At 47.3% G+C, this 18832-nt stretch overlaps 1 protein-coding gene across 8 annotated transcripts in view; it reads right to left on the bottom strand.

Annotated features, from left to right (window-relative positions):
* RYR1 (ryanodine receptor 1) overlaps nucleotides 1-18832 on the bottom strand; it is a 1068376-nt gene that overhangs the window by 516078 nt on the left and 533466 nt on the right. For all 8 annotated transcript variants that reach the window (XM_069206982.1, XM_069206985.1, XM_069206986.1 and 5 more), the window contains exons 48-49: nucleotides 9798-10018; nucleotides 4558-4648 (exon numbers count right to left, since the gene is read on the bottom strand). In XM_069206982.1, the coding sequence (XP_069063083.1) occupies nucleotides 4558-4648; nucleotides 9798-10018 (312 nt within the window). The remainder of the gene's footprint in view (nucleotides 1-4557; nucleotides 4649-9797; nucleotides 10019-18832) is intronic.

The raw sequence follows: 18832 nt of genomic DNA, 5'->3' as shown, positions 1-18832 counted from the left end.
GAACGTGAAGTGGACGCAGTGGTGGTCGGTCCAGTGGAGTTCGGAGGTGTGGCTGAATGAGATGTGGTTGCTTGCAGTGAAGAGTGGGTCAAGGGTGTGGCCGGCGATGTGGGTGGGTGTGTTGACCAGTTGACGGAGTCCGAGGTTGGAGAGGTTGGTGGTCAGTGATGCGGTGGTGACGTCATTGTTGTTCTCCAGGTGGAAGTTAAGGTCTCCCAGGAGGATGTAGTCTGAAGAGGCGAGGGCGTGGGTGCTTGCGAGGTCGGAGATGGTGTCGCTGAAGGGGGCTCTTGGTCCTGGAGGACGGTACATGAGGGTTCCTCTGAGGGTAGTGTTGGGGTCCGTGTGAATCTGGAAGTGGAGGTGTTCGGCTGTCTTGAGGGTGTCGTCCGTGTGGGTGTGGATCTTGAGGGTAGATTTGTGGACGATGGCTATTCCTCCGCCGATTCCGTTGGTGCGATCTCTTCTGGTGATCTTGTAGCCATCAGGGATGGCGATGGCGATGTCTGGGGCTGAGGAGTCGTTCCACCAGGTTTCGGTTAGGAAGGCTACGTCTGGGGCGGCGGTGTCGAGCAGGTCCCAGAGCTCAATGGCATGCTTTCGTGCGGAGTGTGTGTTGAGGAGGATGCAGTGCAGGTGGTTTGTGTTGGTTGTTGCTGGCTTCGTTGTTCTGTTGCAGGTGAAGTTGCAGGTGCGGCAGGAAAAAGGTCCTTTGGTGTGCTTCGGGGTGTCCTGGAAGCATTCTGTGGAGGAGCCAGGGTTGAGGGCGAGGAGTTCGCTGGCCGAGTAGCAAAGGCTGGGTGTGTGGGGGCGTGCGGACCGGGGGGGTGGCGCTGGGTGCGGTCCAGGTGCGGACGGGCTTGCCTCTGGCACGCCTCCTACCTTTCTGAGGTAATGGCTTGCCATTAGGGCAGGTGATGGCATATCCTACCACTTACTGGCTCCTGATGTAGCTGCAGACTAGGAAGGCTTGGAGGCTGAGGAGGGGGCGGGGTGGGCTGGGCGACCCGCTGGTTCCCTGATCCCCGGGAACGTGGGATCCCGCGTCGGCGCAGGGGCTGTACAGCACGCACGGGTCTGTGGCTGGGTAGAAAAGGACACGGTTGGGTGCCCCTTCCGTAGCTACGAAAGACGGACTGCTGGGGTCTGGCCAAGGGACTGGGCCGTGGCTCGGGAATCCTTAAAGCGCTCGAGCGCCAAGTCCATCTTGTCTCCGAAGAGACGTGTGCCATCAAAGGGCATGTCCATCATGGATTGCTGGACATCCCCCGAAAAGCCAGACGTTCTCAGCCAGGCGTGGCGTCTCAATGCCATCGTTGATGGAACTGATCTGCCCAGAGAGTTGGTGTATCCAGTCCACAACGAATCATGAACTTAGCTGCATCCCTCCTATCTGTTACGGCTTGGGACAGGACAGTCCAGGCCTCCTCCGGAACTGCAGGCAGCGCTTGCGCGATCGTATGCCAGAGAGTATTGGAATAGCGGCCCAAAAGGCATGCGGTGTTCACGGACCACAGCGATAGACTGTTGGAAGAAAACAATGTCTTTCCCAAATTATCCAGACTTTTTGATTCTCTATCTGGGGGTGAAGCAGGGAACGCGCCAGATGAAGAAGAAGCCTGTATGACAAGGCTCTTAGGCGTGGGGTGTTGGGTCAGGAATTTTGGGTCAGAAGGCGCAGTCCGATGGCGGCGGTCAATCGTCCTATTCACCGGAGCCCCTGTGCTGGGTCTGGACCAAGTACCCAAAAGGACGTCTGTCAGTGCTTCAGTGAAGGGTAAAATGGGCATGGAAGAGGAAGACCCTGGTTGAAGCACGTCAGTTAGGATGTTAGGCCTAACCTCACAGAAGGAAGCTCGAGGTCCATGACCTCAGCCGCCCTTCTCACCACTATAGAGTAAGAAGCACCCTCCTCCGTAGCCACGCTAGGAGGAGAGAGCATACCAATGTCAGGGGAGGTGTGTAGTCCACTGGCATCACCGAAATCCTGCACCCAGTCCATTTGTGGGTCAAGCTGGTATTCTAAAGGATCCAGCGACGCCTCCATACTCTCCCCGTATCCATACCCAGAAGAATAAGGGTCTGGATCAACACTGGGCCCAGGAGAGACCATAGAGAATGGAATTGGAGTAGATCGACGTCGTTCTGGCTCCGGGTCGTCGGGTATGAGTATGGGATCGACGTTGATTGTGGGCCCAACCGACGTCAGGAGCGTCAACGTCTGACCCGACGCCAGGGAAGGTCCCCGTGGCACAACCGGCGTCAGGCAGATTCAGCGTTTGGATCCGGAGGGGCCCTCAGGAGCCGAGGCAGAAGCTGACAGCTTTGAAACCGAAGGGACCCCAACTGACTCACCAGTGCCCGAAGGCTCTGAAGGTGGGTCGGACAGCCCAAATATGAGACACATGGCCTCGTAAAACTCTTTGAGTTGGGAGAGGGTGGGTCCAGCTCCCGGAAAGTCATGGAATCGCTGAGCCGACCCAGAAGAAGGCTCCTTTCACGGAGGCCTAGAGCACCAATGCTCTTCCTGCGTCGTATCATCCGATTGACTGGGTGAAGTCGAAGAACAATTGTCTTTCTTCGATTTCTTCTTTTGTGACCAGAATGTCCCTATGACTTGGAGGACGAAAAGTGGTGGTGACTGCACAGCCGATCTCGAGGCCTTCCTCTCGGACGGGACCGGAAGCGCCGTGGAGTCAAGTGTTCGGGCTGCCATGCGCTTTAGGGAACGCTCCCTCAAAGCCTTCGGGTTCATGGCCTGACACTCAGAGCACAACTTCAGGTTGTGATTGCGCTCCAAACACCATAAGCACACGAAGTGCGGATCCGTCACCGACATAGTTCGGTTACAGGAGTCGCAGGGCTTGAATCCGGTCTTGCAGGACATCCCTCGACGCATCCACGAACTCGTCAAAAATACCGTTGTAGTCAAAAAATGACTGAGGTAGTTCTTCTCCGGATCTGCGCGTAGGCTGGCGTGGAAAGAAAATAAATGATGTCAGCATGCTGGGGTGGCACCTATATACGACTGCGACATCATGACGGCGAGCACGACGCCAACGACGCCTGTGAAGTTGACCGACGCCACCTGATGGCACGCAGAGGTACTGCTCGAAGAAAACTCTCCGGATCCAGTCTGACGTCTGGGGAAATTCAAAGGTAAGGAACTAGGGGCCAGATGTAGGTAGAACACAAATTACAAGTTGCAATTTGCGAGTCAAAGGGACTCGCAAATTGCAACTCGCAATTCGCGATGCAGAAAGGTGTTTCAGACACCTTCTGCGACTCGCTATGGGGTCGCAAAGACCCACCTCATAAATATTTATGAGGTGGGTCGCAGTTTGCGCCCCCATAGCGAGTCTAGGCACTCACGGGGATGGTGGCCTGCTGGAGACAGCAGACCACCATCTCCGTGACTGCTTTTAAATAAAGCAGTTTTTTTTTTTCTCTTTGCAGCCCGTTTTCCTTAAAGGAAAACGAGCTGCAAATAGAAAAAAATACCGAAACCTTTTGTTTCGGTTTTTTTCAGAGTAGGCAGTGGTCCATAGGACCACTGCCTGCTCTGAAAAAATAATTTTGTGAGCATTCACAAAGGGGAGGGGGTCCCGTGGGGACCCCTTCCCCTTTGCGAATGAGTTACCATCCACTTCAAGTGGATGGTAACTGCAAGTTGATTTGCGACCGCTTTCGCGGTCACAAATCAACTTAAATCGCGGTGCGAGTCGCAAATAGGAAGGGAACACCCCTTCCTATTTGCGAGTCGGAAACACATTTTGCGAGTCGGTTCCGACTCGCAAAATGTGTTTCTGCATCGCTTGAGGGCTTTTGCACCTCGCAAACGGCGTTTTTCGCCGTTTGCGAGGTGCAAAAGCCTACCTACATCTGGCCCTAGAAGTCTCTATAAGATATAATGTACAATAGTGCATTTCCCACTGATTAACTTAACTTGTATTTAGTTTTCCTTTAATGTGCATTATTTTGTATGTGGTTACCTGAAGGAAGACCAAAAAATTTTATAGAATATTTTGTTTTTTTACTCCCACCATTGACCCTTCCCCCACGCTCACCCCTCCCCTTTTACGTGCAACACAGTTCCCATATTTTTTCAAACACACTTCGACTGCTGCATAGAACAGGTGCACAACCATGCATTGAAAGGGACATGTCTAAGCCTCTATGGACACACATACTAGCTCAACACCGGGGCCAAAAAAAATAAAGGTCAGTATACCAGATTCACATGCAGTCAGGCACAGGGTCAAGGGTAAAAGCCCATTTACCGTGCATTGGGCATTCCCGTCCCAACAGAATCTCAGTTCTACAATAGCAAGGGGAGGTGCATGTCAGACAGTGCTGAGGATATCAGCAGAGCAGCTAAGAATTTTTTTTGATTTACAATACTTAAATATCAGGGTTGGTGCAAGTCATGGTACGACTGGTGCGCTGACAGGCGTGTCTGGGTCCTGCTGCTGAATTTGCAGAGCGGTTGCAGGCCAGGTTTGGGGACCATTTTTATAGCAGTATGTGGGACAAAGAACTTTGAGGATCTGGGCTTACCTTTAGAGGCATTTTGGCATATTCGTTCAGGATGGGAACATCGAACACCAGCCTGCGGAGCAGATGTTGCAACATTGATGGACGAAGGTACCTTAATTTAGGAGAAAAGTGGTGTTAGAAAAGGTAAATGAGAGAGGGATTAAAAAAATCAAATAGTGGTCAAGAAGAAAGAGAACGATGAATAAGAAATAGAGTGGGGAAGCGCAATCAAATATTGTTGGAGAGAGAAGGAGGTGAAGGGGGAAAGAAAGGTGACCTAAATAAAGCGTATTCATAAATCAGAGACTAGATGCTCTCTCAGAGGCTTGATAAACAGAATGAACATATGGACGCTGTAAAAAGTTGGCTCTGTATGAACTATCTCAAAGTGAGAGGTTGATAGTGGCAAAATTAGATAATACTAATGTTCTATTTTGTGGTAGTGTGGTCGAGCAGAACGCTTACCAGAGGGTAGTGTTAAGCATTTGTTGTACACACACAGGCAAAAAATGAGGAACACACACTTAAAGACTTAACTCCAGGCCAATAGTTTTTATATAAAAAAAAAGAAATTCTCAATTTATTTTAGAACCACCAGGTTCAAGATTTGAGTAAGTATATAAAATGCAAGGTACTTCACACAGGTAAGTATAGAACTTTGATTTAAAACAGTAATACACACAGTTTAGGTTAAAAAGGCAAAAAGCTAGTTTAAAAGTGGACACAGTGCAAAAATCAACAGTTGCTGCAGGGGTGCAGAGGGTCGTCTCAGGGTACCCACTTCGTTGTGGTCCCCTGAGAGTCCTCACTGCGGTGTTGGTTCTCTGGAGCTCGAGCCGGGGCCGTCGGGTGCAGAGTGTGAAGTCTCACGCTTCCGACGGGAAGAGAGAGTTCTTTGAAAGTTGTGTTAAAGTTGCAAAGTTGTTGCAGTTTGTGAACAGTGTCCCTGTTCTCTGGAGTTTCTTGGTCATTCGGGTTCAGGGCAGTCCTCTGAGTCCTCAGAGGTCGCTGGTCCCTGTCAGATGCGTCGCTGTGCAGGTTCTTTGAGTCTGGAGACAGGCCGGTAGGGCTGGGGCCAAGTCAGTTGTCGTCTCCGTAGTCTCTGCGGGGCTTTCAGGTCAGCAGTCCTTCTTCTTGATGTAGGTTGCAGGAATCTGATTTCCTGGGTTCAGGGATGCCCCTCAATACTAAATTTAGGGGGGTGTTTAGGTCTGGGGGGCAGTAGCCTATGGCTACTGTCCTAGAGGGTGGCTACACCTTCTTTGTGCCTCCTCCCTGAGGGGAAGGGGGCACATCCCTATTCCTATTGGGGGAATCCTCCAAACTCAAGATGGAGGATTTCTAAAGGCAGGGGTCACCTCAGCTCAGGGCACCTTAGGGGCGGTCCTGACTGGTGGGTGACTCCTCCTTGTTTTCCTCATTATCTCTTCCACCCTTGCCACCAAAAGTGGGGGCAGTGGCCGGAGGGGCGGGCATCTCCACTAGCTGGGATGTCCTGGGGTGCTGTAACAAAAGGCACAAGCCTTTGAGGCTCACCGCCAGGTGTTACAGTTCCTGCAGAGGGAGGTGAGAAGCACCTCCACCCAGGGTAGGCTTTGTTCCTGGCCACAGAGTGACAAAGGCACTCACCCAATGTGGCCAGAAACGTGTCTGGTTTTGGCAGACTGGCAGAAACTGGTCAGCCTAGCACTAGGAGTCGGACTGGTATTCAGGGGGCATCTCTAAGATGCCCTCTGGGTGTATTTACTGGCATCAGTGTGCATTTATTGTGCTGAGAAGTTTGATACCAAACTTCCCAGATTTCAGTGTAGCCATTATGGAACTGTAGAGTTCGTAATTGACAGACTCCCAGACCATATACTCTTTATGGCTACCCTACACTTACAATGTCTAAGGTGTTGCTTAGACACTGTAGGGGCATAGTGCTCATGCACTTATGCCCTAACCTGTGGTATAGTGCACCCTGCCTTAGGGCTGTGAGGCCCGCTAGAGGTGTGACTTACCTATGCCACAGGCAGTGAGAGGTAAGAATGGCACCCTGAGGGGAGTGCCATGTCGACTTAGTCATTTTCTCCCCACCAGCATACACAAGCTGTGAGGCAGTGTGCATGTGCTGAGTGAGGGGTCCCCAGGGTGGCAAAAGACATGCTGAAGCCCTTAGAGACCTTCCCTGGCCAAAGGGCCCTTGGTACCAGGGGTACCATTTACAAGGGACTTATTTGTGTGCCAGGGCTGTGCCAATTGTGGGAACAAAGGTACAGTTTAGGGAAAGAACACTGGTGCTAGGGCCTGGTTAGCAGGGTCCCATCACATGTTTAATCATAACTGGCATCAACAAAAGGCAAAAAGTCAGGGGGTAACCATGCCAAGGAAGGCATTTCCTTACAGACACCAAATATCCCTGAAGCATTGTTAGCAAGATGCCTACTTAGTTTTGAGGCAAGAAACAAGGATGATCAGCCACGTCTCAACGATTTGCCACATTGTAGAAGTCAAATATTACACAAAGTTAGGCACGTCTATCAGGGAAGTCCTGCCAAACAACGCTCTACATTTTGAAGGTCGAAACGTGAGGAGTGAACAAATATCCGCTAGAGAAAAGAACTCTCATGGCACTAAGTGGGATGAAAACAACTGTAGGGTCTTCTAAAGGGGCGTGGCTGATGTAATTAAGAACATGGTTTAAAAACACATAAGCTAAAAATCTGTGCTTCGCAAAGCGTGCCGCCCGACTGATATTCTGCTGCTTCTTTCTGCCATTGCGTTCAGATATACATTACAAGTAACATTCCACCTACAATACGCCAGGACTATTGGCCTTGTCAATTGTTGTTAGTTGCATATGATAAATATGCAACAGCAATGGTTCCATTGAATAAAATATTGAAAATGCTTCAGTTCTGAAATGATGAGACTGTGAAAGAACTATAACCAGTCTCTTTCAAGTTACATTAAAGGCGGCGCAGGGTGGTACTGGTGCTGAGTAAAAGATTATTTTTCACCTTGAGGGCAAAAATGGAGAGTTCAATAGTGACCTCTTTCAGTATGTGCTTTTTAGACCCGGCCCACTTAAAGCTGTGAGAACTCTGGTGTCCTTGTTAAAGAACTGTGTTAACAACTATTATCTAAAGGCAAATCGACTGAGATTAGATTTCTCCTGGGGAAGGTTTGGTGACAGTTGAGCTATGTCGGTAAATATATCGAAGTTCAGCGACTTCCAATGTGTAAAATGGCATTAACAAACAGATCAGTGGCATTACACTAGCCATGCAGACCATGTGGTGGGTGCGGGGGGAGAATAACCTCCAGGGGCCCCCAATGCACTGTGCAAGGGCCTCTGGCCTGAGGGCTCCCTACTGGGTCCGGAGCGTGGAGGCAGGCCGGCTTTAGAGGCAGTACGACTGATGCACTGACTTTGCTGGGCGCCGTGTTTAAAAATAACTTATGAGTTTAGAAGCACTAAACTTGCTTGTACATTCAGCAGTTTTCAGGCAACAATAAAAATGTCAATATAACTCTGGTGATTAATGTTACTGCTGGTGAGGTTTTTACTCATCATAAAGTAGCGCAGAGGGATAATGTGCCTGCTGCAAAGAACGTGTACCATGCAGATCACAAAACTGCGAGTGAACTATGAGTATCGCTTCAAACAATTAAAAGAAATGTGTAAGAGAGGGGCTGTGGAGAGGTGAGGGGCACTGTTGTTGGAGAGTGGTAAAGAGGGAATTTGTGGAGAAGAAGGTCATGGGAGGCACCAAAAAAGACTAACGCAGCAGGTTCCACCAGGACTAAAGCCGGCGATGCATGAGGTGGGGGAGCTTCATGTATTTTGCAAGGTGTGTGTGTGGGGGGGGGGGGGGCTCAAGTTTCTTTACACCACTGAAGATAGACAAGCAGAAAGTGGTATCGAGGCCAGAGAATCCAATCAGAGTTCTTCCTACATTTAAACTATGTGCACACAATGTAAGGATGTCTCAAGGAGCGCGGACACTTTCCAACTAACTGAATAATGCACAGGCTGCACTATCTCTAGCCATCATCACGACTCTTGTCCATTTAAGATATGCCTTGCGTTAGCTATGCAGAAAATACTACAAAAAAGAGGGAAAAAACAAGCATTTGCAATGCAATGGGTCTTGCATTTGCTCGAGTTAGGGCTGTTAGCTTTGTAAATTCCTAACTGGGCTTTTCTTGCCTCATAAATTGAAAATGAAAAGTAAAACAGTTGACATAAGTGAGCTGATTCAAAGCTCCATGGCCGCCATGAACATGAGCGCGAAAAAGAGACACAAAAAGAAAAAGGAGTTCACTGGCAGTCATTGATATTAGCAATGGTGCAATTATCCATGTAACAGGGGCAGTGTGAAAGGCTAACTAAACCGCCCCAAGGAGGGACAAACGTAAAGCATTTACCAATGATGATAAATAATTTTTGAAAGGCAAGCCCATGAACGAGTAAAAGTGATGGGCGTGCGGTGGGCGTGGTTAAAAGCCCATAATGCTTACAATAAATAGGTCAAAACGCTTGCGCGCTCGGCCTAAAAACAGAAACAGAGCAGAAGGGAAGTCGGCAGCTGTGATGTGCTTCCTGTTGGGCGAGTTATGATGGAGGGACGAAAAACAAAAATAGTGGTCTAGGGCGATTCAACAGATTGTTGCAAGTGTACCTTAGTTAAAACAAATACTATTAGTATTACTTGATTTAATTGTGTGACTATTTCCATATTTACTCGTATAATTAATATCATGATTAATCAAAATAAACTGATCTTTAAATGTGCACAGTATTGGCCACACAGTCTGCAGACAAACAATAGATCTTATCTTGCCGCTATCCTTTGAGGCATTATTTTATCATAATGCATTTACCTAGCACATCGGTCCAAATTTGAAGGTGAACCCCACAGAGACGAAAATTATTACAAAAATACTATGTATCTATTACTCCCATCTCCCCTCCGCCCTGATATTTTCCCTTTTTAAGATCCAGAGGATCCAGGGGAGAATATATGTATATGGAAGTGGCTTCCAACGGGTGCCACTTGTGACAAACAGTATTCATCTAGAAATGTTAACCTTTTCTAACTCAAGTTCAGCAAACAGAAACAACCGTGCAGGGAGTGAGTGGCTCCCTATAACACAGCTGCATCACACTACCAGAAAATGGGCTTGTCAAACACCTGCGTAAACCGGCCCACGTGCTAGTGATGTGTGATGATCTTGCATGGACAAATCCATAGGGTACACCCACGCCCTCCTACCTGCATAACGCCATGAGGCACTCTTCAATAACGTCCCGCTGGGCCTTGGTGAGGGAGCGACCTCTGGAAAGACGGTAGATGGTATGCAGCATGGAGTCGATCATGATGGCTCGGTGCTCAGTACCAGCGAAGAGGGGGGCACACTTAGTGATCAGCGGCAGCACTGCCAGGCAAAGGTAGCGGTTCAGGGATAGCGCCATCTCTGTGGTGCTGAAGGCAGCCTGATAGAGAGAAAACGATATTTAGCCAGGTGCTGAGGGTGAAATGGAGAAGGAGAGAGACGAATAAACGTAGAAAATAGAAGTAGAGGGATGGAGGAGGGATAGAAATAAAGGATAAGAAGGAAGCAAATAAAAGGGGGAAGAGAAGACTGTAGAATTAAGTGGGAAGAAATAAGGAGTGATGAGGAGGGAGAAAAGAGAAAAATTGTGGCAAAAAAGAGAAGCGAAAAGCAATGGGAGATTAGAGAGAATGTGAGAAAAGAGTTGCAGAAGAGGGAAACAGAAGAAAGAAAAACCATTTAGTAGGTGGAGAAAGCGACTTAATGAGAAGGTAATAGAGAATAACGGAGATAAATCAAGTAAGGTGAAATGTAAACATTTAGGAAGGGAGAAGAGACAGATGATTGATTGGGTTGGAGAGATACTGAGGGGCGATGAGTGAGAAAGGCGGTAGGAGAGAAGTGAGATAAAAGCATGGAGAAGAGTGAGGTAGGGAGACAAAAGAGATGGGTGTAGAGGGTGTTAGTCAGGCAGTAGGAAAACAAACGAGCTATGATAAAGAGGGAAGAGTGAGAGAAAAGAGTGACACAGAAAAGGAAAACTAGATTTGGGTTTTGGGTCCAGTCAGACTCGTTTGCAAAATCTTAGCTTAACCCCTGGGTGGCCGTGGCTTTGAGCAGTCAGGCTTTGTCAACAAGTGCAAATCAGCCTTAACAGTTGAATAAGTAAGACATGCTACACAAAGGAAATCTGACACCATTTTTAAATTAATTTTTAGACACCAAAACAAACTAAATCCACCGGAGGGGTCCTGAGAAATAAATTATTGAGCAAATAATAAATCACTGTGTGTCATTCTAATCGCAAATAGGCACTGCCAACTACCACAGTTAGCGGTTTCTTGGAAAACTTTAGAAAACATTTGTAGAGTTAGGTATGACTACTCTGGTGCGATCAGGGTGACCAACTCCGTCCGGGAGTGGTTCTCAGGGGCCAATGCAACTTGGCAGGACAGTTAACTTGCAGTCAAAGCAGTCTCCAGTCCAGTTCTAGGGTTTATTGGCAAACCGCAATAGATATCAATGAAGTGGTGCTGGAGCAAGGAATATAGGATACTAAAGATGCTGAAAGGTGTTGGGGATGCTGATCCCATAAATGGGTCTTGCTGAGATCACTCGTCGGTCCACGAACATGGTTGGGTGACTTTGGCCACAGAGATCGATGTCCCTCGAAGTCTAGTTGAAGTCCAGACAAAAACCAGTTTGTACTGGTCTGCGGTTGTAGCAAAATTAGCAGTTCCCTTCAACTGAGGCTAGTGTCCGTCTTAGGTGAACAAACTGCACTGAGATGACTCTCCCGGATCCAGCAGACTTGGTACTACTTTTGAGCACTGAGACTCAGCTTCCCAGGCTGCACTTTGGTGGTCAGTAGTAATCAGGCAATCTTAGCTTTCAATTCACCAAAGTGGCTTCTTCAGCTTTTGTGGCCCTGGAGTTGTGACAGGAGGTCGGCCAACTAACTCTTGGAGTCACCTCTTCTGTCTGGGGCTCAGGGACAACTTTCCTTGAGCAGGGCACCACAGGCACAGTCCTCTCTTTGCTAGTCCAAGGATCAACAAGTGCAGTCCAGTCTTTGGTGCAGTCTCTTTGCTGGGTCCAGAGAACAGCAGGGCAGTCCTTCTTCGGTCCTCTCTCCGGTGCAGATATGATCTGAGGACTGGGAGGTGCCAGTTTTATGCCTACAACTTGCATCGTGGGATGTGGTGACTACAAGCCAATGGGCTACCACGTCTCCTCCTGCAAAGTATGGCATTTAGTTATCCACAGAATGCAATATTCTATCCACTCCCAAGATGGCAGAACTCATTTCTTGGGGTATGGAGCTTACTTGAATCACCCTAGAGGTGTGGCTACCTAAGGGGTCCATGCCCATGGGAAATCTAGTTTGGCAACTGTTTCCCACTCTCTGTCCCTGATGCCAACCTGTCTACCAGAACAAAAGAGCAGCTTCTCTTGTTTGTGTCCATCATTTCCCTTCAAATGTAGCTTCCCTTTTGAAGTTTCTGTTTTGGGCTCACACCCTGTTTGGCTTCTTGCCAGGGAGAGGTAATACCTCTTTCCAATGGTAGAGCCTTTGTGTTCTTTCCTGAGAGTCATTCACACCTCCCCCCAGGAGAGCAGAAGGCCTCTCATGGCCAACAACCGTAAACAGTCAAGGATAACTTTGTGAAACACAGTGGCAGCTTTCTAAAGTTGTCGTGTACTTAAAAGTAACATTAAATTTGAATTAGGCACCAAGTGAGGTTTAATGCAATGATTCTTTTGATACCTTGAAGTAACAACTTTATTAGTTCCATTCAGAAGTTAGCACAGCTGAATTGTAAACGTGTATCCCTGTACTCACCAAAGGGGCTAATAGCCTTTCTACAGTAAAAATTACAATTTGGTGTTTTACTGTTAAGACTTGTAAAAACACATGTTCCACTTTTTAATATACAGCACCCTCCCTTTGGTCTTTATAGACCAGCCCTAGGGGTGTCTTCTATATATTAAAAGGAAACGGACGCTCTGGACTTGGTCATTAGTTTACATGACAAGGTCGAGATAGAAAGCTGAAAACTGCCTTGCCAGTCAGCAATGGAAGGTTGGGAGTGTAGCTTTCCTTTGTCTCACTTGCAGTGGCACAATAATGCGGCTGTCCATGTGGAACGTTTTAACTTACAGGCCCTGATCACCTCTGGTACCATATCCCAGGGTCTTATAAGTATGTCAACGTATGCCAATTGTGGGTGAACCAATCAAACATATACCTTTTGAGAGTCAGAGCACTGGTACCGAGGTCTGTTTAGCAGGCCCCAGTGCACATTCAAAGTTGAAAAAAACAGCAGCATCATTCCCAAAACTTGGGGGTGATCATGCTAAAGGAAAAGCTGCATATCTGTAGACATCGTTCTGCATCTTAGGAACCTTCATTGAAGTCATAAACCGCGAATGATTCCATGCTGCATGCACAGACCCCGGAACACCTTTTTCAAAATGTATTTTAAGCATCCAGGAAAAATAGTGTTCATCACTGGAGGTCATTTTCAATATAGTCAAAGTGTAGACTGTCAGATGTATTTTCCTGGTGAATGCGGGAAGAGAGATAACAGGGAAAATATGTACCAATAAAACCTTTAAACTTGTAACACTCTGTCATAGAAAAAAGGCTGCCCCTGAACCACAGACAGCATGAGAAGGAAAAGACATCCTGATAGGCTATCACTGAGCAGCTTAAAAAAGGAACCTGTACCTTTAAGGACCCCAGAGTAACCCTTATCCCACAATGTACTGCAGTGGCTGTTTGCCTGTGAGTGTCAGTTCTTTTTTACGCGATGCAAAGGATACAAATATACTATGACAGCCGGGGAGGAAGGAGGGTGTTTATGATTTCAATGAAGATTTCTACGATGCAGAACTATGTCTACAGGAATGTAACCTTTCCTTCTGCATCGTAGTATATTCATCGATAGTCATAAACCTTGAATAGAGTAGCAAGCTCAAAGAAGACTCCCACACCGCGGCTGTCAGGTATCCACGTTGGTATCCATACGCTGTGAATCTTAACATGCATAATTTGAAATACACTATAATAAGTAAGGAGACCAGGCCAATCAGGACAAGCTAACTACTTGAACACATTTCTCAAATTTTCTTGTCCAAATTTTGACTTCACTTTGAATGGAGGTCCCATCAATTCTGACCATACCAAGTTCAGTTCCCAAGGAGGAAAAGGTCTCCTGACTGGAGGAAAGACTTTCTTTATACCTTCCAAAGTCTTTGACTACGGGACTCTTGAAGAAGGATTGTTGCGTTGGTGATTTTCGATAAGCAGTAATCGCTGCCAGATGTGTTTTAATCGATGATAACTGCAATCCTGACTTGGCCAGGTACAGTAAGTACAAGAGAATGACATTTCCCTGTACTTTAATTGGATCATGGTTCTTAATACGTCACCATATGCAGAAATGTTTCCAATTAAAAGTGTAGCATGCTCTTGTGGATGGACGTTTAGCTTCTTTTAAAATGCTCATGCAATCATCGGGAAGATTTAAATGGCCATACTGGGTGATCTAAGTAGCCATGTTGCCAAATACAACGAGTAGATCTTTGGTGTAGAATTTTGCCCTGAAGTCTGGGGAGGGGATCAGGTCTGACAACTAGGGACAACTAGAGGAGATCTGTGTACCACCACTGTTTCAGCCAATCCAGAGTAATCTGTACCATTGTGATGTGTGACTTCATTAATTTCTGAATTACTCATGGTATGAGTGGAATTTGTGGAAATGAATACACAAATACAGTCAACCAGTTTATCAAAGGGGCATTGCCAAGAGACTGCGATTCTAGAGCCCTGGACACATAGTCTCAGCATTTTTTGTTTTCGGTGGTAGCAAACAAGTCTAATGTTGGAGTGCCCCATTTTTCGAAGATGTTCACTACTCTCTCATACAGAACGTACCCGCAATTTTAATTGTAAAAATAGCTGAGAAAATCGCCTCTATATTCTGGGCTCCTGGAATGTGAAAGGCTGTGATGGAAAGCCCTCTTGCTAAAGCCCAATGCCACATCATTTTGAGCTTGGAGAGACAATTGTCTTGACCTTGTTCCACCTTGTTTGTTTATATAATACATTGTAGTGGTGTTGTCTGTTTGGATCATAAGGTCTTTTGATGGGCAAGATGGTAGAAAGGCTTTCAGAGCTAGGTCTACATCTTTCAGTTCTAACAAGTTTATATGATAGGATTTCTACTTTCGAGACCAAAGACCTTCAATGGTAAGGTGGTTCATATGAGCACTTAATCATGTCAGTGAGGCATCTGTGATGATAGTTTGAGATGGTTTTATCTCCCCTCCAAAGGAAACACTTTTTCACTTTGTGTGTCTTTTATTGGCCCTAGAGAAGGGAGGCACTCGACTGGTGTGGAGATTGCTTTTTCTGCATAGACTTGCAGCACCAGTTTTGCAAGAAGTGTTGCTATGGTAGCATAATCTTTCTTGCTTTATCCAGATAAGCTGCACGTATCAGCCAGTTGTCTAGGTATGGATATACAAAAGCACCTTTATTTCTTAGATGTGCTGCTACCACTGTCATGCATTTGGAAAAGGTTTGAGGGCTGATTTCAGACTGAAAGGGACTACAGCATGCTGATAGTGGGCTGTCCCTACTGCGAATCTTAGAAACTGCCTTTGATGGGGGATTACTGGAATGTGAATGTATGCATCTTGTATGTCCACCGCACAAACCCAAGTGTCCTTTTTTATGTGTGGGAATATTAGATGGAGTGATAGCATTCTGAACTTTTCTTTTCTGATGAATTTGTTGAGTAGTCTGAGATCCAGGGTAGGCTGAAACTGTTTTGAATCATTTTTCCTTTGAACAAGAAGTATATTGAGTAGAACCCCTTGTTGACCTGATTCAGTGGGACTTTTCCTATTACTTTCTTCTGTAACAGAATGGACGTTTCCTCCATGAGGCTATGTAAATGGGCCATTATGACTTGTTGTGAAGGAGCTGACAGTAGGGTGTTTGTGAAGCGGTGTGCATATTCCCTTTGAATGATTTTCAATGCCCACCTGTGAGAAAGTAGCCTCTTTCTAGCATGGTTACCCCCACTTTTGGCCTGTTTGTGAGTGTGTCAGTGTGCTTTTACCGTGTCACTGGTAATCTGCTACCCAGGACCCCAGTGCTCATAGATAAAAACCTATATGTCAGTGTGTTTTGCCTGTCTCACTGGAATCCTGCTAGCCAGGACCCCAGTGCTCAGAGTTTGTGGCCTAATGTGTGTGTTGTCAGTAGTTCTTAACTGTGTCACTGAGGCTCTGCTAATCAGAACCTCAGTGCTTATGCTCTCTCTGCTTTAAAATGTATCTTTGTAGGCCAGTGACTTCATTTACCAATTTCAATTGGCACACTGGACCCCCCTTATAAGTCCCTAGTATATGGTACCTAGGTACCCAGGGCATTGGTGTTCCAGGAGATCCTTATGCGCTGCAGCATTTCTTTTGCCACCCATAAGGAGATCAGATAAACCCTTTCACAGGACTGCCAATGCAGCCTGTGTGAAATAATGCACACGTTATTTCACAGCAATTTTCACTGCACTTAGGTAAGTTATATGTCTAAGCTTCACCTACTGAAGGTTAGGTGCAAAGTTACTAAGTGTGAGGGCACCCTTGCACTAGCAAAGGTGCCCCCACATAGTTCAGGGCCATTTCCCGGGACTTTGTGAGTGCGGGACGCCATTACACGTGTGCACTACATATAGGTCAATACCTATATGTAGCTTCACATTGGTAACTCCGAATATGGCCATGTAAGGTGTCTAAGATCATGGAATTGTCCCCCCATTCCAAATCTGGTATTGGGGGGCCAATTCCATGCATCCTGTGCGCTCCACTATGGACACCCAGTACTGCCAAAACAGCTCTCTGAGGCTTGCACTGCAGCTACAGCTGCTGCCACCTCACAGACAGGGTTGTGCCCTCCTGGGGTTTGAACACCTTAGTCCCAGGAAGGCAGAACAAAGCATTTCCTTTGGGAGCAGGGTGTTACACCCTTTCCCCTTTGGAAATAGGTGTTACAGGCAGGGGAGTGGTAGCCTCCCCCAGCCTCTGGAAATGCTTTCAAGGGGACAGGTGGTGCCCTCCTTGCATAAGCCAGTCTACACCAGTTCAGGGACCCCTTGTCCCCTGCTCTAGTGAAAAACTGGACAAAGGAAAGGGGAGTGACCACTCCCCTGTCCATCACCACCCTAGGGTGGTGCCCAGAGCTCCTCCAGTGTGTTCCAGACTTCAGCCATCTTGCTTTGCAAGGTGTGGGAGCACTCTGGAGGGCTCTGAGTGGCCAATGCCAGCAGGTGACGTCAGAGATCCCTCCTGAGAGGTCCATACCTGATAAGGTAGCCAATCCCCCCTCTCAGGGCTATTTAGGGTCCCTCCTGTAGGTTCTCTTCAGATTCTACTTGAAGGTTTCCAGCAGGAATCCTCTGCAACTACTACTTCATCCTCTGACCTCTGATCAACCGCAGCCTGCTCCAGGAACTGCTGTAACAGCAACAAAGTATCCACAAGGGATACTTTTCTTCTGCAACTTTAGCTCGAGCCAGCAACTGCAACAGTTTCCATGGTGTGCACGCTCTGGGGACTCCCTGTCTTCACCTTGCACCAGAAGGACCGAAGAAATTTCCCGTGGGGTAACGGAGTCACTCCCCTGCTCATGCAGGCACCTTCCAAGTCGATGACCGGAATTCCTGGACTCCTCTCACAGAAACACAGAGGGTGGACCCCATTGACACAGACTGTCCTGATGTCCTGCTGGCACAATTTGGAGGAGGTAAGACCTTGCCTTCCCTGAGAGTGACAGTACCCCTGTACACCGCGTCTTCTTCACCTCCTGAGGCCTCTGTGCACGATTTGCTAAATTCCTTCGTGCACAGCCTGGCCCAGGTCCCCAACACTCTACCCTGCAACGCTCAACTCGCTGAGTTGACCTCCGGTGGCGTGGGACCCTTCTTTGTAGTGCTGCACCAACCGTGTTTTGCACCTCCTTTGTCCCCGCGTCCTGGGACTCCTGTGGGTGCTGTCTGGCATACTGAGGGCTCTCTGAAGTGCTGGAGGCCCCCTCTCCCTCCTCACACAGAGTTGAGGCCCCCAGGTCCCTTGTGGGTCCAGCCAGCACCATTTTGATGCAAAACGCATATTTGTCGAAACGAAGGAATGTTGGCGACTTCCAACACAAAATCACGTCTGCATCCAGCTTCACATCGTGGGAAATCTTTTGCATCACGCAGGAACCCGCTGGCATCTTCCTAGGGTGCATTCCTGCAGTTTTCGTCCAACCGCTGACTCTTCTTTTGCACCCTCTTCTGGGTTGGAAGGGGCTCCTGTCCTTCCTGGAACTTCTTTCGACTTCTGGACTTGGTCCCCTTCTTTTGCAGGTCTTCAGGTCCAGGAATCCAGCAGTTGTTGTTTGCAGACTTGGTTGTTTACTGCAATAATCCATAACACAAGGTGCAGTGTGTCCTAAGGAACCTTGCAGTACTTTACTCATGCTTTTCTGGGCTCTGGGGTGGGGTAATTTACTTACCTTTACTGTTTTCTTACTCTCCCAGTGATTCTGCACACACTACACTTGTCTAGGGGGAAATTCGTGATTTGCATTCCACTTTCTTAGCATATGGATTGCATTGCCCATAGACCTATTTTCTCCCATTGCATTCTATAGCATTTCCTATTGTTTGCACTCTCCTATGACTAATTACTTGTCTAATTTTGGTGTCTAGTGTATATATTGTATATAATACTTACCTCCAGAATGAGTATTGCCTCTAAGATATTTTTGGGTACTGGGTCACCCAAATATACTACCTTTTTTGGGGGGGGTAAAACTGAGTATTGTCTTTACTTGTATATAAGTACTGTGTGACTATAAGTGGTATTGCATGAACTTTGCATGTCTCCTAGTTCAACCTAAGCTGCTAGAACACTACTACATTTCACTAATAAGGGATAACTGGACCCGGTATAAGGTGTAAGTACCCAAGGTACCCACTACAAACCAGGCCAGCCTTCTACACCATCTGTCCGATGTTACCTTTTACCACTCTTCCAGAAAGAATTTCACAGCTCCCCCACAGGAGTGGGAAACCTCAAAGGGTGTGTGTGTCTCTCAATGTTTGGTTTGAGAGGAGTGTTTGCCCTTGGTCTGAGAAGGCTTGTGTGGAGGAGTTTTCCTTTTCTGATACCTGTTTTGGAAAGGCCTTTGAGATTGCTT

This window comes from Pleurodeles waltl, chromosome 9 (assembly GCF_031143425.1).
Source record: "Pleurodeles waltl isolate 20211129_DDA chromosome 9, aPleWal1.hap1.20221129, whole genome shotgun sequence".
Taxonomy (NCBI): Eukaryota; Metazoa; Chordata; class Amphibia; order Caudata; family Salamandridae; genus Pleurodeles; species Pleurodeles waltl.
This window is presented reverse-complemented; position numbering and strand designations above follow the sequence as displayed.